Below are 27,887 nucleotides of genomic sequence, written 5' to 3'. Positions count from 1 at the left end.
TCACAGTATGGCACTAGTTCAAATCATTGTGTTACATTTACTAACATAGATTAAGTTCATTGTAAAATGAATTTTATATGTCTATTCCTTCCTGAGTGTGTTTTGTGTCTAATGTCACAAGAGTTCTTATGTGGCCTTAACAAAATGATGTAACATTTTGGGGCAAAGATCAAGCCAAGGAGAGCTGTACTGGAAGCCAAGATAGAGAAGGCTTCCATAGCCACCATGACCTTCCCCTTTGTGCTGTGGTAGACAGGGAGGAAGGTGACCCAGACACAGAAGAATACCTGCATGCTGAATGACAGGAACTTGGCTTCGTTGAAAGTGTCAGGAAGATTCCTGGACAAGAAGGCCATGGTGTAGGTCCCAAGTGCCAAGGAGCAGAGGTATCCCAGGACACAGTGGAAGGCAACCTCTGAACCCTTGTTGCACACAAGGATGATGTGACCATGTTCAGCATGAGCATCTTGATCAATGAAGGGTGGAGAGGTAAACAGCCAAGCTGCACAGAGAACAGTTTGGATCAGTGTGCAGATGGGAATGATGAAGTTAGGGGCCCTTGATACCATTAACCACCTCACCATTCTAGCTGGAACAGTGACCTTGAATGCAAGAACCACTGTGATAGCTTTGGCTAAGACTGTGGAGAGAGCCACAGTGAACAAAATTCCAAATGCTGTCTGCTGCATGATGCAGGTGGCTGTGTTGGGCTGTCCAATGAAGAGCAGGGAACTGAGGAAACAGGCGATGAGTGTCAATAACAGAGTGTAGCTGAGACCCCGATTGTTGGCCTTGACAATGGGTGTGCCTCTGTGCTTCACAAAGATGAAAATTACCACAGCTGTGAGTACAGTGAAGAACAGTGCTGTGGTGGTGAGAGCCATCCCTATGGGGTGTTCATAGGCCAAAAAACTCACAGATTTCTGGAGGCAATAGTTCTTTTCTGAGTTAGCATAATGACTTTCTGGACACTTCACACATTGATCCATATCTGTTCAGAAAGAAGAGGGTTGTTTTTTCTGCTTAAGCTGTTATTCAGCTTCAGATCATTGAGATGCTTCTTTTTTAAAAGATTTATTTCTTTTATTTTTTGCATATGAGTGCTTTATCTGCAGAAGCAGGCATCAGATCACATAATAGATGGCTGTCAGCCACCCTGTAATTGCTGGGAATTGAACTCAGGACCTCTGGAAGAGCAGATGAGGCTCTTAACCTCTTAGCGATCTCTCCAGCCCTGAAATGCTTCTTGAATGGCTTGCTTTATTTTTTTTAGTATCAAATTTTAAGTATTCTGTGAATCATTTCAAATTAATACAGCCCTATTTGCCTATGGTGACAAAATCAAAGAAGCTCATTGCTTTTCCTTTTTTGTGTGTGTACTTTCCCTGAATTTGTGACTTTTTTTTCTTGTTGTAGATTTTAATTTACAACCTTGATCTAACACCCTCAAGTACAGTTCTTAAGAAGAAGGTCGGTTATAAATAGTTGTCAGAACTTTCAAAGGAGAGGAGAGATGACATCTCAGTACAACTGATGGATGCTTCATGCGTAGAATGAATTTGTGACTTTTTTGCATCTATTTTATAGTTCATAAATATAATTTAAAAGTACATTGTATAATTATCATTTTATTATGATATAATATTATGAAATGATGACAACTCTGGATATGTATTTTGTACATTATGGCTATAATATTTTTGAAATTCCTTTCTCAAAAGGTGCAGATTTGGGATCCATATTTACTTATTTTCATAAAATACCTTTGTTTCTCTAATTTAGGTTATACTCTGAATGATTTTGAAATAAAAAATACCCTTATATTTTTGAACCTTAAATCCTTCACTAATAATATGTTGTTACATTTAACTATAGCATTATAATTTTCAATATATAGGGAGAGAACTTTTGAAATATTTCTAGTTATTCACATCAAATTTTGTATACTCTGTTGCTAATATTTTGACTTGTATGTTGACTGCAACCACTTTTATCTTGAACAAAATGGTAGGGTGCAGATTAGAAAGGATATTCACCAATCCTGCCCCTGACAATGGCCTAATATCCAAAATATACAAAGAACTCTAAAAACAAAAAAGGAACAAATGAAATAACCCAATTAAAAATGGGACACAGAATTAGACAGAATTCTCAACAGAGGAATCTTGAATCCCTGAAAAGATTAAAGGAATGCTCAGCATAGTTAGTCAGTATAGAAATGCAAATCAAAACTACTCTAAGTTTCATCTTACACCTGTCAGAATGCTAAAATATAAAACTCAAGAGACACTGCATGGTGACCATAATATTGAACAACGAGAACACTCATCCATTGATGGTGGAGGTTCAACTTGTCCAGCCACTTTTGAAGTCAATCTTGTGCTTTATCAAAAACGTAGGAATATCCCTACCTCAAGACACAGCTATACCACAATTGTGCATATACCCAAAAGATGCCCCACCACACAACAAGGATGTTTGATCAGCTATGTTTATAGAAATTTTATTCATAATAGGAAGAAACTGGAAATAATCCCTATAGCCCTCTACTGAAGAATGATGAAAGAAAATGTGGTACATTTACACAATGAAATATTACTCAGCTATTTAAAGAAAGGAAATGACAGAATTTGCAGGCAAATGGGTGAAACTAGAAAAGATCATCCTTAGTGAGGTAACCTAGACCCAGAGATTCACATGGCATGTCCGCACTTATAAACAGATTCTAGCCATAGAGTACAGGACAGACACACTACAATTCACAGACCATAAGAAGCTAAGAAAGAAGGAGCCTCCAAGGCAGGGTGCTTGAACCTCATTCAGAAGGAGAAACAGAATATAACACAAAACTGGTTGAAAAAGGCAAACAGGGTAGAAGAGTGAGTTTGGTGGAAACTGAGGGTGGGGATTAGATGTGGGGAGGTGAGGGTGGGAGGCCACAAGTCTTAGAGGGAGGAGAACCTGCGGTGGGCATCACTGAAACAACCTAGAGCCCTGTGATAGCGTAGGCTCCTGAGAGGGGAGGGGAGGGACTGTAGCTAAGACTCCTAGTATCACGAGTCATGGAGTCTGAAAAGGCCACCTTCTATCCAGACAGGACTTCTGATGGAGGGAGAGGAGCACCAACTCACCACCAAAACTTTACCAAAAAATTTCCCTGCCTATAAGATAGTCAGAGACAAAGTTGGAGCAGAGATTGAAGGAATGTCTAACCAATGCCTGGCACAACCTGAGGCACACCTGATGAGAGGAAACCTACCCCTAAACTGTAAATGAGACTCTGCTATGTTTGTAGAAGGGAGCCTAGTATAACTGGTCTTGGAGAAGCCCCACACAACAGCAGCTCTAAATGGATGCTGAGACTCACCACCAAACATCTAGCAGAGCATGGCCAGTTTTATGGAACAGGTGGGGTTAGGACAGAAGGACCTGGGGGATAAGAACTCCCCAAGAATGCAAAGTGACAACTAACATATGTCCAGGGGGCATATGGAGACTAAAGCCCCAACCAAGGGCCATGTCTGGAATGGACCTAGGCCACCTACACACATGTACCCAATTGGCAGCTTAGTATTCATATGGGCTCCCTAGGAAGGCAAGCAGGAGCTTTCTCTGACGTACTATCTCCCCTTCTTTCTGATAACATCCCTCTGGTGTGGCTGCCTTGCCCAGCCTCAGCAGAAGAGGATGCATTCAGTCCTGATGTGACTTGTTACGCAGCCCTGTGTTGGTTTGGGTGGCTTGCTCCCTTTTCTGAGTAGTAGGGGAGGCAGGATAGAAGAGGAAGGAGGAATGTGTGACTGGAGCAGAGGAAAGATGTAAAAAAAACAAAACAAAACAAAACAAAAACTTATACACCTTGGATTTTAATGCCACATTTCAATTAAATCTTTGTGTGTTTCTAAATCTTATCACCATATCAATACATATGTCTATTTTCTTGTTTGAGCAAAACATTTATTAAGTTTGTTTTTCATGAGAATCAAATTCTCATTTAATAACTTGGGTGATTTTTGTTTATTAATCATGGAACTCTAATGAATTTTTCTTCAGATATTTTCTCATGCTTATCACGCTTTCACACCTTATTCTTTTATTTTGAATGTTTTGTTTTCTTTTCTATAGGAGAATGTATGCTTCAAGTATAGATTTTGACTTAATTAAGGTACATGCTATATATCTCATTAACTAATTTATATAAATTCCTTATTCTACAATATTGCATCAGTATATTTTAAATTTCAAAGTTTTATCATGTATGTTTTCCCCCTACTTTGTCTTACAAGTATAAATAATATAGTCAATAACACAAAACCCTGTAGGATTTTGTATCCATGGCTAAACTGCTACTATCTGTGCATATTGACAATATTTATGAACACACATTATAGCTAATGTGCAAAGGATAAATATTTATCAAAACAGTATTTTGTACCTGGCATTATGAACCCACATAAAAAGGAGATGGGAAGGAACTGAGAGAAGTGTATGGAGAGGAAATTATATGCAGATTATGTTGTATTAGAGAAAAGTCTATGGTTGATAAAAGGGAAAAAGATTTAAAAAGAACATACTACAGGAAATCTATCTTCAGTTAAGCAAATGAAACTTAGTCATTGTGAAATAAATTATATGTAATAGGGAAATAAATACAACTCTTCAGTCACCTACTGTGTAAAAATTTAAACCTGTACAGGGAATAATCAGAAAGAGAATGTGAGAAATCCAAACCTTAAAAGAATACTACATGTAATTAAGCATGGCTTGAAAACATAAAGAAATGTTGTGATAAACACTGTATTCTTGGTGAAATAAAGCAGACTGCTAATTTTAGTGCAAAACAGGTCACCTGAGGGAACAGTGTCTGCAATGGAGCAACAATGTAAGTCAAGATGATTTCAGTGTCTAGCCTGTGTCTCTTCAAAGGAAGGAAAAGTAACAGCAATGCTCAAATTTTATAGTCATGGAACCAAAGTTTATCTCTTACTTCTCTCCCATCCCTCTCCTTTTGCTTAAGTATTGCAGACTCCTGTGATCAAGTCTGAGAGTTCTCTGTAAACAAGATTTTACCTGTCTCATTGGAAATCTCATTGTCTGCACAAGGAATGCAATCAAAGCAGCAGGCAGCCTTGCCTTCCTGGGCAGCTTTCCTGAATCCAGGCCTACAGCTCTCACTGCACACAGACTGAGGGGTCTGAGAGAAATAACAACTATTAGAAAATGCTCTGGACTTTTGTGAACATTTAGAGTAAATAGAGATTTTATGAGTATCATCAATAGTAAATTTGCAAATGCTTACATTGGCAAATAAAAGTAATGTGTCTTGGTATTATTAATTTTGTCAGCGGCTTTGATTCTGCATAGGCCACATGCTTAAATCTTGGTCCAATGCCACAAAACTGTTGTTAAGATTAAGTCATTAAAGTGGTGTTCTAGCAGGTCATAGTATGATTTTGGTGAACCTGTCTCTGTACTTACTGGCTCCTAGTGGGGACTTTTATATTCTATATGGTTGGCAATAATGATTGACATCTTTACATTGTTTGGGTTCATCATGGGAACATATCTTAGGCATCTGTGAGGAGTTTTATGAGATATTTACTTGAGGTGGAAAGAGCACCCACAAAATGGGCATCAGTATTTCACTGTCTACTGTGACCGACAAAATGAAAAGGAGATAGGAGCAGCCATATTCTTTGGTCCCTGACTGTGATGTAATCACCTCTTCTGACACCTAAAATATTCTCTCTGCACTAACATATAAAAACATGCTAAGAGTATCATCTATTTCAAGCCTGTAATCCTTTACTTGTTTTTGTTACTATTTATCTGATGTAGCAAAGCAAGTATAATACACACACACACACACACACACACACACACACACACACACACACACTTGACATGCTATCCTACCTTTTAAAAGCATACAAAACAAAAATGCCATTTTACCCTTCACTTGAAATATACTCATCTGCTGACAAATATAAGCCTCTTATCATTGTTGGAGACAGTAACAGAAATCTAAAAGACACTCTATTCATAAGAACTGTATAAGCATGAATAAACTTTAGGAAAAACTTTTCCATTGATCAGAGTCAGGGAATGAGAAATTAGTCTATGTTGGATATCCTATGAGTAGATTCTTATTGTTAATTGTATATGGGTTGGTATGAAATAAATGTCCAAGTATCATTTTCCTGAGAATTATTTTTACTTTTATGAAAGGTCAAAGCGGTGATATATGTCATAACTCACCTTTGTAAACTGTATTGGCCATTGAATCATCTGCTCAGTTAAAGAGAACTGCTGACCCTGAGGAGTCTTTGGAGAGAAGGTTCCTACTTTGACCTTTAATCTCATGCCCTTTGGAAAATTCCAAATATTGAAAATGTCATACTCTGAATCTAAGTCTCTTTTCCCATCCATTATGATATGATCTCTCACACGATCTTTCTGTAAGGTCTTCTTTAGGAAATGGAGGAGCTAGAAGAGATGCAGGAACATATGTTGAAGTACATCTGAGGGACTATAGTCATTTTCTGATGTCATAAAAAGAATCTCATGAAGCCAGCACAGCTGTTTGTCATTGTTAGATCCTGTTGCAGGGTGTGGCTGGCGGGGCCATCCCTCTACATAGGGGCAGAGGTTCCCTTCTTTCAGAGATTCACTATATAAAACAGTCAGTCTGTTTCCAGGTCACCCTTTTTCCCTATCTCTGTACCCTCTCTCCTTGCCTCCCCCATCCAGTGCCACTTGCAAAAACACCTGTATTTATATTATAGCTTTCTGGCCAATTAGCTCATTCTGTTTACTTAATCCATCCATTACCATTTTCACAAAGCAGAGCCCAGTGCTGTGATCATTGTCATGCTATGTTTTTCAAGTTTTAGCCTCTGCATGTTGCATTCTTAAGGACATTCTACATTATCACGCATGTTATGCCTTTTCCTGAGAAAATTATTTCTGGGTTGTTTTTATAAAGGCCTAAATGTAGAAAGAATACCTTGTTTTTTCTACAATTCAACACATGTCACTAAAACATGTATGGCCCATAGGAAAGGATAGCATCGAAAGTGGACATCTGGCAGCCAGTAAGGAATCTGGGATATCTAGGTGTGAGAGATTCATTGGTGAAGATGTGAGGACAGATGCAAGATACCTGAGCAGAGGTAAGCAGACATGTGGCAGAATGTAAATTAGTATAAATACATTATTTTAAGTTATGAGCTAGTCAAAGAAGAGCCTAGCTATATGGTTTAGAAATTTGTAAATACATTTTGAGTTTGAGTGGTTATTCCTACAACATGGGCCCTGGTGGAAAAACCCCACAACATAACGACATACCATTCATGGAGCATTAAATCCAAACTAACTTGTTTAAAGTCTGGGACACAGAGAGAAACTTCACACCCTTCAAATGAAACTTCAAACCTGTATTTTTTAAAGAAAAGAAGCTTGAAGACAAAATGCTTCTGAAAATAGTGGCACAAATAGGTAAAAAAAAAGCAGCTGGACACAAGATTTTTCTAAATAAAAAGCTAGAAAGGAGCAGGAAATTGCAGAGAGATACAGCAGATGTTAGCCTCTTAAAACAAAGCTCCTGATTCTCCATTTTTAAACAGCTGCCTGGAGGAATAGAGGAATGGGATTATTCAAGGGATGGGATAACAATTGAATGAATTAATTAAAAAATTTTTGTAAAGACCAAAAGAAAAAAAAGATGTTAAACTTCTGGAAATTTTCTCTAGAAACAATAGGAAAATTATAGTGCTAGAGATATCTGATGTACCAAACATTCAAATTAGCTAAATAACATATGTCTGTAAAAATAAAAAAATATGGGAATATATATATATACAAATACATATATGCAGAGGAGGCCAGACACATGAATGGAGCCACAGACTGCTGGAGTTTGAGAACTGTAGGTGAGCGGGGTCCCAAACTCCACAGACCACCACTGGGCCTACCACAGGGACAAGCAACATCCCGAAGGTGCTAAACACACTCCCCAAACTCTGGAATGGAATCCACACGCAAACTGCAACCGGCATATGAAACACAAACTCGCTGTCTGAGGAAGGGATTTTCTGGACCCCTAGCCAGAGGAGCTTCAGGGAACAAGGTGAATCTGCCCTTGGATCCCTCCATCCACACCACTCCAAACTTGGAGATCACACGCCCAGGCCAAGTGGAAACACAGGTGGCGGGACCCACCAAAGATAGCTAAAGTGGGCCTGCAGCTCACGGGCCATCCTGGGCCAAACCTAACGCCGGACACAACAGATTGAGCCTGCAAACAGGGGCAATTAGAAACCAGCTTGGACTGCTTCCACGGGCCTATTGGAAGACATGGATCATGCTTGCAGTGTTTAATTGCTGACCTAGAGTGATTATTGGAGTGTCCCAGACATGTGGGAAGAGCAAGCACCTCCTGAAACCACCAGAGTTCAGAAATCCTATTGTCTCTGGCCACTGGCTGCTGGGCACTGACCCTGCACTCCCCAAAGGAGAGATCCTAGCTGGGTCTCCTGGTGCAGGCAAGGCAGGAACTCACACAGTATCGGGAGAGGAGACCCACCAAGGGTCATACTTGCAGTGCCTAATTACTGACCTAGAGTGATCTCAGACCCTCCAGGCTTATAGCTCTGGGAGAGGCTGGACACTTCTACGGGGTATAGAGACAAAGCTAAAAGATAACTACAGCCCAGAAGATTTGATCCACCTGGGGTCTTGGCTACAAAGCTACAAGAAGGACAGGCAGCTAGGTTCAACCTACACAACCAAAGCGCTTATGTGCTGACCTTATTCTAGGTCCCCAAAGTACTGATATGAATTAAAGCAGTAAGGTGAATGAGTCCAAACAGAAACCTACTTTGGCTGACTCAGCCTAGAGTCTACAGTGTAGAGAAAAATCTCCAGGAGTGGAAACCGGATCACCTGCCTGTTCCAAGGAAATACTCTCTGATCCCCACAGGCAAGAGGACTCAACCTATAATCAACCATCACCTACCCACCTTCAGCCAGTGAAGGTCACTACAAACTACCTTCCAACATCAGAGTCACCAAAATGACTAGAGGACAGTAAAAGAACGCTAACAAAAACCAAAACAGTTTGGCATCTCCAGATACCAGCAATTCCAATGAAAACAACCTGGAGAACCTAACAGCAATTCATAGTCAAGAAAATGACCTCAAGTCCTTAGTAAAGAGGATGATAACGGAAGAAACAAATAAAATCTGCAAACAAATTCAGGAGGAAGCAAACAAGAGGGCTGAAGATTTAAAAGAGTCATATAAAGAGGCACTTGAAGAATTTCCGAAAAATATAAATAACCAGATGAAGGAAATCATTAAAAACAGTTCAAGACCTGAAGATAAAAATGGAAGCTGTGATAAAGGAACACACAGAAGAAAAATGTGATTGAGAGGCATCAGAGAAGAAAGCAAGCATCTCAGAGGTGGCCTTATCTAACAGATTGCAAGAAATGGAAGAACAAATATGGAGACTTGAAGATACAATCACAGAACTGGAAACAACCATCAAGGGAAATGCTAAATCTGAAAATTTCCTGACACCAAACATTCAAGAAATCAAAGACACCATGAAAGGACGAAACTTGAGAATAATAGGGATTGAGGAAAGAGAAGGCAACCAACTCCACAGCCCAGAAAATATCTTTAATAGAATAATAGAAGAAAATTTCCCCACTTTGAAGAAGGAGATGCATATGAGCATACAAGAAGCCTACAGAACACCAAATAGAATAGACCTGAAAAGAAAATCTTCTCTCCACATAATAAGAACAACACAAAACATAGAGAACAAAGAAAAAATATTAAAAGCTGCAAGAGAAAAAGATTGAGTAACATATGAAGGCAAACCTATCAGAATTACTTCTGACTTCTCAGCAAAGACCATGAAAGCCAGAAGGGCCCGGACAGAGGTTCTGCAAACCCTAAGAGAACACAGATACCCGGCAAGATTACTTTGTCCAGCGAAATTATCAATAACCATTGACGGAGAAAACAAGATATTTCATGACAAAAACAAATTCAAACAGTACCTATCCACAAATCCAGCTTACAGAAGTTACTAGAAGGAAAACTCCATCCTAAAAGGTCAAACTACAAGCAAACTATATAGGAAATAGATAACTATACCATCGCAAAATCACAACCTGACAAAATCTCGACTGTTACAAATACCAAAAATGAAGGGGCTTAGCAATCACTGGTCATTAATATCTCGCAATGTCAGTGGCCTCAATTCTCTAATATAAAGACACAGACTAACTGAGTGGATGCATAAACATGGCCCAACGTTCTTCTGCATTCAAGAAACACACCTCAACCACAAGGACAGACATTGTCTCAGAGTAAAAAGTTGGGGAAGAATATTCCAAGCAAATGGTCTCAAGAAACAAGCTGGGGTAGCCATTCTAATATCTAATAAAATAGACTTTCAACCAAAATTAATCAAAAGGGATGAGGATGGACACTTTGTACTCATCAAAGGTAAAGTCAACCAAGAAGACATCACAATTTTGAACATCTATGCTCCTAATACAAGGGCTCCCACACTTGTAAAAGAGTTATTAACAAAGCTTGAACCACTCATCGATACCCACACATTAATAGTGGGAGACTTCAACACCCCACTTTCACTCAAGGATAGGTCTTTGAATCAAAAACTAAGTCAGGAAATAATTTCATTAACCAATGTTATGAATCAAATGGATCTAACAGATATCTACAGAACTTTCCACCCAAACACAAAGGATTATACCTTTTTCTCAGAACCCCATGGAATGTTCTCTAAAATTGATCACATAGTTGGTCATGAAGTAAACATCAACAGATACAAGAGGATTGAAATAATACCTTGTATCTTATCAGATCACCATAGTCTAAGGCTGAACTTCAACAACAAAAGAAATAACAAAAAGCATACTAACATGTGGAAAACAAACAACTTTTTACTTAATGACACGTGGGTCATGGAAGAAATAAGGGAAGAAATAAAAGTCTTCCTGAAATTCAATGAAAATGATGGAACAACATACCCAAATTTGTGGGACAGATTGAAACCAGTGCTAAAAGGAAAAATTCCTAGCCTTAAGTGCCTTTAAAAAGAAAATGGAAACATCCCATATAAACAACTTAACAACACATATGGAAGCTCTAGAAAAAAGAGAAGCAGAAGCACCCAAGAGGAGTAGACTCCTAGAAATAATCAAACTCAGGGCTGAAATCAATAAATTAGAAACAAAGAGAACAATCCAAAGAATCAACAAAACCAAGAGCTACTTCTTTGAGAAAATTAACAAGATAGACAAAGCTTTAGCCAATCTAACTAAAAGACAGAGAAACATTATCCAAATAAACAAAATCAGAAATGAAAAGGGAGCCATAACAACAGACACTGAAGAAATACAAAGAATCATAAGAACCTACTTTAAAGGCATTTATGCCACAAAATTTGAAAATCGAAAGGAAAGGTACAATTTTTTCAACCAATTTCATTTGCCAAAATTGAGTCAAGACCAGATAAACAAATTAAATAGCCATATTTGGCCTATAGAAATAGAAGCAACCATTTATAGTCTCCCAACTAAAAAAAAGCCCAGGGCCAGATGGCTTCAGGGCAAAATTCGACCAGTCCTTCAAAGAGGAGCTAATACCGATACTATTCAAGCGATTCCAAAAGATAGAAATGGACAGAGCATTACCAAATTCCTTCTATGAGGCCATAGTCACGTTGATACCTAAACCCCACAAAGAACCAACAAAAACAAAAAAGAGAATTTCAGACCAATTTCTCTTATGAACATTGATGCAAAAATACTCAATAAAATACTCACTAAGCGAATACAACAGCATATCAAAGTCATCATTCACTATGACCAGGTAGGCTTCATTCCAGGCACACAGGCATGGTTTAACCTATGGAAATCCATCAATGTAATCCACCATATAAACAAACTGAAAGAGAAAAACCACATGATCATCTCCTTAGATGCAGAAAAAGCATTTGACAAAATCCAACACCCATTTATGTTTAAAGTTCTGGAGAGATCAGGAATACAAGGCACTTATCTAGACATAATAAAGGCTATAGACAGCAAACCAATAGCCAACATTAAATTAAATGGATAGATACGCAAGGAATTTCCTCTAAAATCAGGGACCAGACAAGGCTGTCCTCAGTCCCCATATCTCTTCAATATAGTTCTTGAAGTTCAAGCCAGAGCAATAGGACACCAAAAAGAGATCAAGGGGATCCAAATGGGAAAGGAAGAAGTCAAATTATCCCTATTTGCAGATGATATGATAGTGTATATAAGTGACCCCCAAAATTCCACCAGAGAACTCCTACATCTGATCAACACCTTTAGCAAATTGGCAGGATACAAAATAAACTCAAAAAAGTCAGTAGCTTTCCTATATACAAATGACAAACAACCAGAGGAAGAAATTAGGAAAACTACACCCTTCACGATAGCCACAAACAATATAAAATATCTAGGAGTAACTCTAACCAATCAAGTGAAGGACTTATTTGAAAAAAAATCTTTAAACCTCTGAAGAAAGAGATTGAAGATGACATCGGAAGATGGAGGGATTTACCTTGTTCACGGATCGGGAGAATCAACATAGTAAAAATGGCCATCTTACCAAAAGCAAATTACAGATTCAACTCAATCCCTATCAAAATTCCTAAAAATATTTTGAAGATATTGAAAGATCATTCCCAACTTCATATGGAAAAACAAAAAGCCCAGAATAGCAATTCTACACAATAAAAAATCCTCTGGAGGAATCTCCATACCTGATCTCAAGCTGTACTATAGAGCAACAGTACTTAAAACGGCATGGTACTGGCAAAGCAATAGACTGGTACATCAATGGAATCAAATTGAAGACGCAGAGATGAATCCACACACATTTTCTCACTTGATTTTTGACAAAGAAGCCAAATCTATTCAGTGAAAAAATGATAGCATCTTCAACAAATGGTGCTGGTCTAACTGGATGTCTACCCCTAGAAAAATGCAATTAGACTCCTATTTGTCACCATGCACAAAACTCAGGTCCAAGTGGACTAAAGACCTCAACTTAAAACCAGAGACATTAATTCAGTTAGAGGAAAAAGTGGGGAAGAGTCCGGGACACAGAGGCACAGGAGACAACTTCCTGAACAGTACACTACAGCCCAGGCCTTAATGTCAACAATTAATAAATGGGACCTCATGAGGCTGAGAAGCTTCTGTAAGGCAGGAGACACTGTCAGTAGAACAAGGCAACAGCCTACAGACTGGGAAAAGATCCTCACCAACCGTTCATCTGACAAAGGTCTAATATCCAAAATATATAAAGAACTCAAGAATTAAGCACCACAAAACCAAACAACCCAATTGTGAAATGGGGCTTGGAACTAAACAGAGAATTCTCAACAGAGGAATATCAAATGGCTGAGAAACACTTAAAGAAAGGCTCAACCTCCTTAGTCATCAGGAAAATGCAAATCAAAACAACACTGAGATTCCACCTTACACCCATCAGAATGGCTAAGATCAAAAACTCAAATGACATCACATGTTGGTGAGGATGTGTGGAGAGAGGAACATTCCTTCATTGCTGGTGAGAATGCAAACTAGTACAACCACTTTGGAAAGCTATCTGGTGCTTTCTCAAAAAAGTGGGAAAAGGGCTTCCTCAAAACTCAGCTATCCCACTCCTTGGAATATACCCAGAAAATGCCCTACCACACAACAGCGACATATGCTCAACCATCTTCATAGCTGCTTTATACATAATAGCCAGAACATGGAAACAGCCTAAGTGTCCCTCAGTGGAAGAATGGACTGAGAATCTGTGGTATATTTACACTATGGAATACTAGTCAGCTATTAAAAACAAGGAATTCCCGAAATTTGTGGACAATCAGATTGATCCTGAAATTATCATGAGTGAGTTCACCCAGAAGCAAAAAGAGACAAACGGTATATACTCACTGATATCGGGACACTAGTCCAAGGGATACGTCCCATGAAAAATTTTACATACCAGGAAAGTGGGTCAGAGAAGAGGACATCCTATTGAGACTTTAGGTGAGAGTAGCATGAAAGAATGGGGAAATAGTAGGATCCACAGGGTCCTGAAACCTACAAGAAAAACTTTATGACAGGCATAACCGAGGCCTGGGGTCCTCCTCAAACTAAGGCACCAGCCAAGGAGAATATAGGCAGTAACCTTCAAACCCCTACCAAGACCTAGCTGATGAACAGGATATTCTCCACCGTTGAGTGGAAAGTGAGATCTGACTCTCACATGAACTCTGGTGCCCCTTTTCTGACCATATCCCCTGGATGGGGAGGCCTGGCGGCACTCAGAGGAAGGATAGCAAGTTACCAAGAGGAGACTTGGTACCATAAGAGCATATATAGGGGGAGGAGGTCTCCCTCGATCACAGACATAGGGGAGGGGAGAAGGGAGGAAGTGGGAGGGAGGGAGGAATAGAAGGAAACAAGGGAAGGGCTAACAATCTATATGTAATATGAATAAATTAATAAAAAAGAAGAAAAAAAGAAAATTAGTAAAACATGAAAATAAAAAATCAAATAAAAAAGGAAAAAAACAAATACATATATGCATACAAAATCAATTGATTTAAAAAATAGGTAATGAATTTAAAGGAAAGCACAAAGGGCTATAGGATGACTTTGACGGAAGGAAGAGAAGGGAGAATTTTTGTAATTATATTATAATTTCAAAAATAAACAAAATATTTAAATATCAAAAATAAATGATCTGCCACCTGAGAGAAATGCTTCTGTGAACAGATGGCTCCGTGGGAGCTGGTCAGAGCTGTGCAGCAGTCTCTTCAGCAAATCCACTCACACCCTGCAGCGTCTACATTATGTGGAGCATCCAGTGCAACAGAAGGGATACCACTGAGAAGCCACAAACAGCTGACAACATTGCAGGACCACTCCTTCCTGTCTAGTAGATCATGGCAGGAGGCTTAGTCCTTTAAAGCTTGAACTCTGGGACAGAGAAGGACAGCTGTGCCTGACCGAGCACAGCACAGCCAGCACAACACAACACAGCACAGCACAGGAAGGAGGAGCCAAGTGCATACACAGGAAGACACCAAAAAAAATCCAGACTTAGTTAACCAGCTTAAAAAGAAACAAAAACAAAACAAAAAAAACCCTAAACATTTAAACTTGTCTTTGGATGCTATGGATGCTTATCATTAAAAGGGCTTGGTTACAGGTTGTTAATGGTCTTGATTAGGGAAAGACTCATAGGGAAACAGACTCATGACTTTCTCTTTCCTTTCCTTACTCCATCCTTTTTTCTTAGATATTGGGAAAGATATTCAGAAGAAATTGGCGGTAGACAGGGCATAAGATTTAGGAAGAGTATAGGATTAATAGGGAAAAAGGGTAGATTATTGAATCTGCTCTTAAACCAAAAATCGTTTTATAAACCATTAATCTTACACCGCTGTAATATTGTGTACATTTACATAAAAATAAGGTTATTTTTGCTTATAATAGTACAGGTTTTTGTAACTTGATACAGAATTAAGGTTACTTTTGATACTTTGGTATAAATTATTGTGTATTGATAAATTTTAAAATTATTTTGATAGACATATGTACATCTGATTCAACTCTTGTATAACATATTGGACCTATACAATTCATTCATAAAGAGGAGGTTTACTTCCAGTCCTTTTAAAACCTGCTATTATAAACTGTTTAGCATAATTAAGTAATACAAGTCAATAGTTAATCAAATTCATGGTCATCTGAGATACCAGTCTGGCTTATCACATAAATATATATCCTAGGTTAAACACATAGTAAATAGCTAGAAAAAAATCAACATTTGTCTACTCACATATACTATAGAAAGATAGATAATTAGTAAGCACTATATAAATGTGTACAATAGTATAGGTGGTCTCCAAGGCCTCAGAGACCAGCCATAAATTGCATTTGAAGATGTTTTAATGTTTTAAGGATTTTCAGTTAATGAGACATGTCAGGTGCTGGCAGCACACATTTTCACATGAAAGAAGATGATGAACATTGAAGAATTTCTCTTAGGGATTTGCTTTTAAAAATATGGCATGTTGCAACTGAGCTAAGAAATGTCTTTACTCCATCAGCAGATAATGAGCAGAACTTGGACACAGGCAAAGTCAACTGCTAAGCTCTGTGAAGACAGAGTAAGCAAGTCCTTCCTAATTCTTGCTTCACAAATATGTCTGTCAGATATTCTGGGCAAGGAGACTGAAGATGACGTTTCAACACTATAATTAAATCTGGGTGACTATTGAGGCAGACAGCTCTCTGTCAATTCTCTATGTTGTAAACTGCTTCCTTATACTTCTTACATACTAAGGTAATATTTTGTTCTCAAGCCTTGATGAGGTTGAAGACTTGACAGTTACAGACTTAAAAGTAAGCTTAAATTATTTAGGATTTAAGAAGAAATTTTAAGGTCAAAAATTTTAGGCTGTTAAATAAGTGCTATAATAAAACTGATTTGGATATAAAACTCATCAAGATAGAATATAGTAGAGCACTCTCTCCAAGGACATATGGACTTGACCCTGTGAATGTAAATCTTCCCTGGTTGTCTCATAGTTGTTTTTATGTATATAGTTGATTATTAGAAGAAAAACAGACTTGTATTGGATTAAAGTGGGCATATAGAGAGAAGATCTTGTGTATTGTGTGGATACAATAACTTTAGATAAAAACCTATGGACTATAGGAAAGTATAGCATAGAAGGTGGGACATTGTCAGACAGAAAGTATTCTGAGATATCCTGGCGTGAGGGATTTTTTGGAGAAGATGTGGGGAGAAGAGATGTATGGTACCTGAACAGAGGTAACCAGCCATGAAGCAGAATGTAGATCAGTATGAATAGATTATTTTAAGTTATGAGCTAGTAAGAGAAGAGACTAACTGTATGGCCAAGCTATTTGTAAACATATGAAAAATCTCAACTTTTCATATTGAAAAGATTATGAAGAGAACTCTGAGGGCAAAATGTTATAAGAATTGAAGGATGATTTAATATTGGTTTTTCCCTATTCTTGTCATGCATTTTATAAAGGACATTACACGTGGTTTTGCATTAACCTCCAGACAGGGAATATAGTATGTTTATGATCTAAAATTTGTGCTGCCCTATTGGAGTGCCATAGAAAATAATAAAAAAAAGGTCATAGTGCTGATATTACAACACACAGGAAGGGATATTACCTGCCAGTGGAAGAATACCATTTCTTCTCCATTAGCATATTGCTGTATCTGTATTTGTTGAAGACTCATCTCATGAAGACTGTAGGCCACAGTATACACTGCATTGTATATGTTATAACTCTCTTCACTCATGGCTGTGTCAAAAATATGTCTGGGTAATAACTCCAAAGAAGCATTTGGTTGACAGTTCTCCAATATTTGACAACGAAACCCATGAAATGAGCAGTTGAAGAATAAAGCCCAAAGCTTAGGAAGAAAAGTGTCTTCTGGATATTTGTAGGGAGTAAGTGTGTGAAGAAAATTGGTAAATCCAACCATCTCTTCATGGTGGTGTGAAAATATGAGACTTCCATGAAGTGAGCCTACCATGAAATAATCATAATGGTTGTCAACATCCCATGGAAAGTTCAAGACCCAGACTTTCCATGTCACTAAGAGTTTTGCAATGTGAAACATTAAGCCTTGTGAAGAAACAATGTTCCCATAAATAACTATGACATTTGCTGATGATTTCAGAATGATCTCCAGATTTTCACCCAAGTTATTGGAGTCTACATATGAAGTGGCAGGGATAATATTCACAAACTCAATACAGATGTTACCATTGTCCATATTTTCTTTCAATTCTGACAGAAATTGAGTCCCTTTGCTGTCATCTTGGAGGATCAGACCAACCCAGGACCAGCTGAAATGAAGCAGCAAAGAGACTATGGCAAGTGAGAGATAGGTGTCCTTGGGAGCCATCTGATAGAGAGAAGGAAACTGACCTTGGTCATTCAAGGTAGAATCGAAAGGCCCAAAAGTGAGCTGAAGAGAAAACACACTGGCATCAAACACAAGCTCAGTCTTGAATCAACATATGAAAACATTCATTATGAGAATGGAATTGTAATTTTTTAAATGCAAATCCATTACAGTGTTTTCTACAAAAATTGCAGACAAGTGTTCAGGTTAAATACTCTAGCAGGTCTCATCCACCTCTCCTTCCTGGACATGTGGATATATCAAGTACCCTTACACTTTCTTTGGTACCTGACATCAAAGTATTTTGTTGTTCAACTGAAGCAATTGTAGGCCTAGTAACCTAGGTCTAGTCCTTCAAACCTCTAGACTTCACACTATCTTAGTTAGGCCTAGAATTATTTCAACCTGTGAGTCTCCCTGCTAAATACGCTCACTTTTATTCTTCATTCTGAATTCTTTCTGGCTCTTTCTGAATTCTATCAGGTGTTCTGGCTCAAACTCCTTTCCATGATGACTGATTCGGTCTAGCTTCTCTGTTGTCCTCTCACTGAATTGCTCTGCTTGGCCTCAAACTGACTCTAGCAATCTCTTGTAGTCTTCATGCTCATTCTCTGGCCCCATTTATCTTCACCTGTGTCTATCTTGTCCTCTTCTCAATGTGTCTCTGTAAAATATCCAGATCAATCTGCTCCCCCATCTCTCTGTGCCCTGATTCCTCAAGTCCTCTTTTTCTTGGAAGAGTTGAGCACATTTAAACCTGACCCATTCTCTATACATTTTTTCCTATGTTCACTCTCTGTCAACTGGTTGCTAGCTCTGCCTCCTGACCTGTTGTTGACATTATTTAATCTTGTTTCCAGAAAACTCTTGGATTAAAGAATGTGTGAAAGGGGTGAGCGACACTAAGAGCAGATTTTTCCAGTACAAAATCTTGGGTTTCACATTGTAAGCAAAGAGCCTGCAACAACGTGATTAATTCAAATGTACCTATTTTACATTTCAAGATATTTATAACGTCAACATAGGATCCTTGACTCCTAGTCCCACGGGTCACTTGCAAGAGCCATCCTCTTAAAGGAGACAGTTAGGCAAGTGAGTTTTCTAGGGGGCAATCTGGTATTTTACAAGGTCTGTACTGTGATGCACCCAAAGAATTGCTTCCAGCCTCTGAGCCAATCTGTTAAATGAGTTAAATGGGCATATGAGCTTTCTGGAAAGGATCTATCAATTTGCAAGATCAGTGCCATGATGCACCTCAAAAATCCTTCCAGGTTCAGATGTGATGTCAACAGCTATTCGTTGATGTTCAGTAGGCATGAGAACTCTCTGGAAGGGATCTGGTATTCTGCAAGTCTGTACCTTTATGCACCCCAGAATTGCTTCCAATGTCTGACACTTCTGTCAGTTGTGCACTGCTGCATCTTCCCTTCCTGGGTATTGATAAACTATGCTTGACTAAACTGAGTACACTATCTTACTGAAAGATGTACTGCTGTTCAGATGAACTAATTCCAGATAATAGAATTCCTGGTTTGATTCAACAATTTTAAAAGCTAATTTGTTTTAGATCTTCCAAAACAATAACATCAATAAATACCTTTGAGGACCTCTATACACCACACTAGGGAACAGCCTTGAAGCAGAATTGTGACCTCAGATAAGCTTTTATTCCAGATGGCACCATGTATCTTGGTATTCTCCATAAATATTCACAAGTTGGCCTAACCTTCTCATGAACCCATAATATGATGGAGCTACCTGAGTATGTCTAAATTCAGTATAAACTCTAATGTCTGAATGTACAAACTCTTCTGTTATAATCTCTTACACCCTGTCACCTTACGGTATTATATGCTGTCATTTTAAATTTACTTTCTTTCTTGAAATGAAAGAAAGATAAAATTATTGTCCTGAATTTACTATAAACTAAGAGAAAACTGGACATTGTGTAGCCAGGTTGGTCCTAATGGAAAAGACATATAATCTTGTAACTTAGACCCTGTTAAGCTTTATTCCTTGTCAAACATTGTCATTCTGAACTGACCAAGAGCTTATTTAATGGACACGTAGAGAAGAAAAATTGAATTTTAAGACATGTAAGCTGTTGTATTTTAGCATTTATCTGTTTTTTGTCTTTAATTGTATCTTTTTACTATGAGGCAATTCTTTTTCTTATAAGTGTAAATATGGTGACCAAGAATAAACGGAATTGAAATTAAGATGTTTAACTTTATCCACATATTCTCTTGAATGTGTGTGTTTGTGTGTGTGTGTGTGTGTGTGTGTGTGTGTGTGTGTGTGTGTGTGTGTATGTTGTCTATTTTCTGTTTCTTTCTTATTATTTCACCATGGATTCAGAAATAAGTGAATAGGCTCAGGGTTCCCCAATATCTATCATGTACAAACAGGCATACGTTAGCTTTCCAGAGATCTCCACAAAAGAGCCTATCTATAGAACAAGAAGCCTCCTTTAATTATGTTCTCAGGTTTGTGGGTTTTTTGTTTGTTTGTTTTGGGGTTTTTTTTGTGGTTGTTTTTTGTTTTTGCTAGAATTTGAATTTGCAGCCCCGGATATAGGAAACTTGTGGTCAGATTGAGTTCCCCTCCTTAGCTGCAGTACAGACAGTGACTAGAGAAGGAACTCTGGGCTCCCTCCCATCATTCTTCTTTAAATCCTAATTAGTTGCCTGAGATAAAATGAATGGAGATTCTGCATCCAGTACCAGAAATCCAACCCTGGACTTGCCAGAGCAAAGACAGACATTGGCACCTCACCCACCTGAGGTATGTTGTAGAGTTGTAGCAGTGAAACAATATAGGAAGATGTTGACATTGGTGTTCCTGTGAATGCAGCAAGTGATGTTTTCTTCTCTCCACAGTTGTAATTAACAATGGGATTGATGAGCCGTGTTAACCAGAACATGAAAAAATCAAAACTATCCCTTTCAGAATGTAAAGTAGAATAAAGGTCAAAGCCCAGAGTTGTGTTGGGTAGAAGATAGGGGTTCCTGTTGACCTCCTCAATGGCAAATATCAGGGCCAGAAACACCTGGTAGTTCTTAAAATTATACCTGCACAAATTCCATAAAATTACACAGAATAAAGGCATAGACCATCGAACCTTCCTATTTAGTCCAATGGCTTTTTTAATCCAAATCCCAATATCTTTTTAAAATCCAGTTTTTAATATCTTTTCATGAATGGCTAAAATTAGAAGAATGTATAATTAAATAGGATTAAGTAAAATTCTACAGTATTAGTACTCATTAATTATGAGCTCTGAGATTTTAATTTATTATTAAATGGCTTTCTTAGTCTTTTATGGGAAAAAACCTGTCCATGAATAAGAAATTAGAGTCTGACAAAATATCAGAACTTTGATATCAGGATCTAAGACCTTCAGCTTCTACAATTATAAAAAAAAATCAGTTTATCTTCATCCAATCACCTTGTTTTCTGTGACAATCTCCTTCAGTTGGATATAGAAATACTCAATATTAAAATATTGTAGGGTTTCACAGAAAAGCAATTTATCTTTGTATTTTGGAAAGATATATAGAATAAGATGTTAAACCTTCATTAAACATACCTGAAAAAAAAAGAGACAGAGTACCTCTAGATATAACTTTTTAATTCTGCAAAATTCTGTCCTTTTAGTCACATATATTTGTTTTTATTTCTTTTGGTTTTTGCATTGTTCTTGTTTTAAGTTCGTGTTCCTTTGCTTATTTGCTTGCTTGCTTCAAGAAATTATTGCATTTCTGATTCTTGTGTTTCCCTTATTTTTTTAAACCATTTCCCCTTTTGATTGTTACTGGTCTGCTACATATCTGACACACATGCTGGCCCAAGAAATTATATATTTTATTACCTTCTGTATAGTCCTTTTCAGGGATGCTGCTGAGATTTACAGATTGCATGCAATGAGGTATGTTTCTTTTGAAATTAATAGATTTCTCTAGAAGTTTCACACAAAATGAAATGCAACAAAACATTTAGTATATATTATAATTAAAAATGAATAGTAAAGGATTCAACTGTAGCCAGTCATGGAGTCACATGCCTTCAATCCTAGCTCTCGGGAAGCAGAGGCAGGTGGATCATTGTGAGTTCAAGGATAGCCTGGTCTAGAATTTGAGCCTAGGATATCCAAGGCTATGCAGAGAAACACTGTCTCAAAACAAACAAAAAACCAAAAGGATTCAATTGTATTTACCAAGATGAAATGAAAACCACAAAAATTAAAATATTTTAATTAAAAGCTATTATACTAACTCTCAAAATTAAAATACAAAGTACCAATTTAAACAAACTAGAGGTCTGTAATCTTGGTGAATTGTACATAACTAGAGTAAACATTCTGAGTCACATTAAGAAGGTTAAATATTTTTCAGCAGAAACTGTAAAATCCGAAGGGCCTGGCCAGATGTCTTACAGACTCTAAGAGAACACATATGAGAGTCCAGACTAGTATATGAAGCAAATTTTCAATAACCATAGATGGAAAAAGCAAGATATTCCACAACAAAAACAAATTTAAACAGTACCTATCTACAAACTCAGCCCTACAGGAGATACTATGAGGGAAACTCCAGCCTAAGGAGGTTAACTACAACTAGGAAAACACTGGACATAGGTAACTTCACTTTAGCAAACAGAAATTAGATAAGCACATATATACAGTACCACAACCAATATAATAATAAAAGAACCTAGCAGTCACTGGTCATTAATCTTTCTTAACACTGTAGTTTCTACTCTCCAATAAAGACAGAGAATAACAGAATGGATGCATAAAGAGGACCCAACATTTTGGTTCATACAAGAAAAACACCTCAGCAACAAAGATAGACATTACCTGAGAGTCATGGGCTAGAAGAATGTCTTCCAAGCAAACTGACAAAAACAAGCTAGAGGAACCAGTTTGATATCTATTAAATAGACTTTTATCCAAACTTAATCAAAAGAGACAAGGAAGGACATAGTCACATAAGGATAAGTCAACCTAGATGACATCACAATTTTGAACATCTATGCCCCAAATCTAAGTGCACACATTTGCTATAGAAAAATTAATGAAGTTTAAACCATGCGTTGATTTCCACACATTAATAATGGGAGACTTCAACCTCTCCCTCTCAACAAAGGATAGGTCAACAGAACAGAAGATAAACTGAGAAATAATGATATTAATAGATGTCATAAATCAAATGGACCTAACAGATATTTTCAGAACTTTTTACACAAACACAAAAGGTGTAACTTCTTCTCAGTACTTCACAGGACCTTCTCCAAGGTCCTACTATATGCTTTTGAGCATATAGTAGGTCATAACACAAGCCTCAACAGAAACAAGAAGATTTAAATAATACCTTGTACCTTTGGCCTCCATAGCCTAAAGCTGGACCTCAATAACAACAGAAATAACAAAAAAGCCCACACATATATGGAAACAGAACAACTGTTCACTCAATGACAACTGGGTCAGGGAAGGAATAAAACAAGAAATTAGGGACTTCCTACAATTCCATGAAAATGATTAAACAACATAAACACCTTATGAAGACACAAGGAAAGCAGTGTTAATAGGAGAGTTCATAGCACTAATGGCCTTTATAAAGAGAAACATCTCATACAAGCAACTTAATGGCACATTGGCACATTTAGAAGATCTAGAAAAAGAAGCAGAAATACCCAAGAGGACTAGAAAGCTGGAAAAAAATCAAATTCAGGGCAGACATCTAAAAATTAGAAACAAAGTGAACAATTCAGAGAATGAATGGAACCAATAGCTGGTTCTTTAAGAAAATCAACAAGATAAACAAACTCTTAGCCAAACTAAAAGGCAGAGAAACAATACCCAAATCAACAAAATCAGAACTGAAAAGAAAGATATAACAACAGACACCATGAAAATCCAAAGAATCATTTAGTCATACTTCAAAAGGCTACATGACACAAAATTTGGAAATCTACATGTAAGGGACAATTTTGATAGAGGCCATTTCCTGAAGCTGAATCAAGATCATGTGAACAAATTAAATAGTCCTATATCTCCTGTTGAAATAGAAGCAATCATCCAATGCCCCCAATCCATAAAACTCCCAGAGTCAGATGGCTTCAGCACAGAATTCTCCCATACCTGAAAAGAAGAGCTAATACAAATTCTCTTCAAACTATTTCAAAAAATAGAAATGGAAGGAACATTAACAAACTTGGTGTATGAGGCCACAGTCACCTTGATACCTGAACCACACAAAGGCCCAAGAAAGAAAGAGAATTCCAGGCAAATTTCTATTATGAAAGTTAATTCAAGTACATTTAATAAAATATTAACAAACTTAATCCAAGAACATGTTAAAAATATCATGCACCATGACCAAGTAATCTTTGTACCAGGCATGCAGGGATCATTCAATATACAGTAGTCAATCAATGTAATCTACCACATAAACAAACTGAAAGAAAAAACATGATCATCTCCTTAGATGACAAGAAAGCATTTGACAAAATCCACCACCCATTCATGTTTCAGAGAGATCAAGGCACATACATAAGCATCATAAAGGCTAAACACTGCAAGCAGATAGCCAACATCAAATTAAATGGAGACAAATGCAAACAAGTTCCAGAAAAATCAGGAACTAGGCAACAATTCCCACTCCCTACATATCTCATTAATATAGTACTCCACCCAGGAAGGGATTAAGGAAGATGCTGAGACTCACAGCCACACTTTGGAGTTGAGAGGAGGGAGTCTTAGGGAAGACTTGGGAGATAGAAGGACCTGGAGTAGACAGGTGCTCCATAAGGAGTCCAAAGAAGCCAACAAATTTGGGCGGGTGGTAGGGGCTGCTGCAGAGAGTGATACATCAAGCAAGGACCATGCATGCTGAGGACTTCTGCTCAGATGTAGTTCATAGGCAGCAGAGTCACCTTGTGGTTCTACCAAGGTGGAGTAGGGGTTACTTCAACATGGACTCTGGTGACCACTCATTGAACACCTCCCAGTGGCAGGCAGCCATGCCAGATACTGAGGAAGTAATCACAAGCAGTCCAGATGAGACTTGATAGGCTGAGGTCACATGAGAGGAGAGGGGGCTTCCCCTTTTGATGACTAGGTGAGAGGAAGACGGAGCAGCATGAGGGAGGGAGTGTGAGACTGGGAATCATGGGGAGAAGGGGCTACAATTGAGATGTAAAGTGAACAAATTAAAAATAAAATAAAAATAAAACATTAAAAAGAAAGTAGAATATTAGGAAGGTACCAGATTGGATCCAGTAGAGAATACTAGGTATTTGAATTAGGTAACATGATGAAATAAAACTGGTACTCCCCTGGATGCCTATCTTTCCTGGCTGAAAGGTTCTATGCATGCCACCAAAGAAAATAAAGGTAACTATCACTGTCACCCATCATAAAACCATGAGGGATCCAGGAACAACAGGCCTTATATGATAGTCCCTCTGAAGTTAAATTGGGTACACATGTTATATGTTGAAATACCTTTGTCTGATTTGGTTAAAGTCCCCCAGATGACATGGAACCACTGCTTGGCATTATAGAAATGGACAGAGTGTGTTACTGAGTAGGTCATAGACCCAAGGAGAGAACGTAGGACTGTTAGTCTTCTAAATGCACACAGTGGAAATCAACTCCTAATGTCTTATTGCTTTACCATTAGTTAGTGCATCCCTCAGCCCTCACCAGAGCAGCTTCCTTTTGCAGTACACGGCAAATAATACAGAAACTGAGGATTGATCATGGTACAGATAATAGAAGACTATCATGTTCTCAGTCATAATTGTGGCTTACATATCACACCCATACAAACAAGGCTGATGGATCATGGTTAAAGGGAAGTGGGAAGATTGTCAGGGCCAGAGGCTTTGAGGATAACTTCAAGGTAGGAATATGTTCTGTGCACATAGTTGCACATTTAACACAGAATGATTATGAAAGTATGAGCAAGATTATGTATGCTTAAACATGACAAAATGCCAGTATGGAAAAGGAAATGGACATGAAGTCTAACCCCTAACAGCCATGCTCATGAGATTCGATAGTTACTGGAGGAGAGATGTTCAGTTTCTTTACTGTTGTCACTACTAGGGATCAACCCACACAAGGGAAGGCTGTAATTACAGTAGTACATTTAGAAAGTAAAGTGTACTTGACTTGAAAAAACAAATGAAACAAGCCAGACACTCGGGGCTCACATAACTGAAAGTATATTCTTTTCATATATATATGCTTATTGCAGGGTGACAAAAGAAAAATTCATACAGATGTACATTTGTGCCTGAGCTACTGAAAACTAAGAGAACAGAAAAAAGAGAGTAACAAGAGGCATTAGTTATGATGTAGTAGATGGGGCTCCAACCATCATCCAAAGTCCTCAGTCTGCTAAGTTTATCAGACAAATTTATGATCTTATTTGAGATATGACCCTTAAGAATTTGGATCTAACTTTAATCACTGCATTGAGATATAAATGTTTTCATCTACACAGAAAATTTTGGTACCGTGACCATCTTTGTTATGTTAGTTTCCAATGAAATGTGTCAAGACCCCCAAACATCCCATAAATTTTATATATGAACACATTCCTTCGTCCACCATTCCTGTAGTTTTACTTAACACCCCACCATGGTGTTAAGAATTACACAGCACTGTCACACTGAGCACAATTTACCTTAAGAAGGATAGTTTTCTTGTAAATTTCTGCCTATTGTCCTCATAACAATTTTCTCATGTGTTCAAACATCTTACAAGCTCAATTGCTCTATTTCATGTTTTTTAAAATTTATCCATTGAGATTTGGGATGTCTATATAAGATAGCCACAATATATTTCCCTTATAAAGAGACACACTTGAATATTTGTCATTTGTTAAAGGAAATCAGACTTCTCTTGACACTATTCCTTAACCTTGCATATTTATGAAAATCTAAAAATAAAGGCCTTATGTGGCCACCCTCACATCAAGAGTATCTTTTTGGTGATCACATCCATACAAACGAGGGAAGCACTGGAAACATATACGGCCAACAGGTATACATTAAAATATGTATAACTCATTTATCTTAAACAGCCTGCAATAGAACTTTAAAAATATTGGAAGTAAACCTTGTATTGTAATTGAGTTATATGGGTGCCAAATAAAATAACCAAAACACTAAGAATGTAACATTTATATAATTCCTGACTGTGTCATGGTTCTTCTTACTATAGTTAATTTATTGTATATAAATGTAATAATATGAATACATGTGTAAAAAATTAATAAAAATATATAAAGTCTGTTTGAGAATAAACACATTTAACAAAGAAACATTGAAATATTACAAAAGGATATACACAAAGACATGTGTAGAGAAGTGAAATGCATCCTAATATTAATAGTGACAGTCCTGTTCTGAATTCAGCTACATGTAACATAGTCAAGACTTTCTAGGCACTCCAGGCATCAAAATTGTTACTTTTCCTTGAAAGACGAAAAGAAGTACACATGAAAATATGTTTGAAATGGTTTGAGAATGGAAAAGAGAAGTTGTGAAAAATTCAAGAAAGTTTTAATCCATACATTCTTTTAGTCTCAGGAATCTTCAACCCTGAGGATGAATAATTGTACTTACCATACATTAAGGTTCTGAAAGTGATGTGGCACATATTCATATTTAATATATTTTTCTTCATGGATGTCCGCAAGAGGAATAAATGCACAAATCTGCATATCTCCTTCATGGAAAAGATATTCACCAATGTTTGCATAGCAGTGACTGCTAGTTGAATCACACACAAAATTGGGAATATACAGAAGCCCAAAGATGAAAATCAAGAACAT

General features: G+C 37.5%; 1 protein-coding gene across 1 annotated transcript; it reads right to left on the bottom strand.

The window, feature by feature from the left end:
• Positions 1 to 56: 56 nt before the first annotated feature.
• LOC311588726 (vomeronasal type-2 receptor 116-like) lies at positions 57 to 27,887 on the bottom strand (the record flags this gene model as incomplete). Its single annotated transcript, XM_084766675.1, has 6 exons — positions 57 to 991; positions 5,071 to 5,194; positions 6,259 to 6,486; positions 17,296 to 18,102; positions 20,819 to 21,110; positions 27,679 to 27,887. The coding sequence occupies 6 exons, from the start codon at positions 27,885 to 27,887 to the stop codon at positions 57 to 59; spliced, it is 2,595 nt and encodes an 864-aa protein (XP_084622801.1).

Source organism: Acomys minous (assembly GCF_964271855.1).
Source record: "Acomys minous genome assembly, chromosome: 17".
In the NCBI taxonomy this organism is placed as follows: Eukaryota; Metazoa; Chordata; class Mammalia; order Rodentia; family Muridae; genus Acomys; species Acomys minous.
This window is presented reverse-complemented; position numbering and strand designations above follow the sequence as displayed.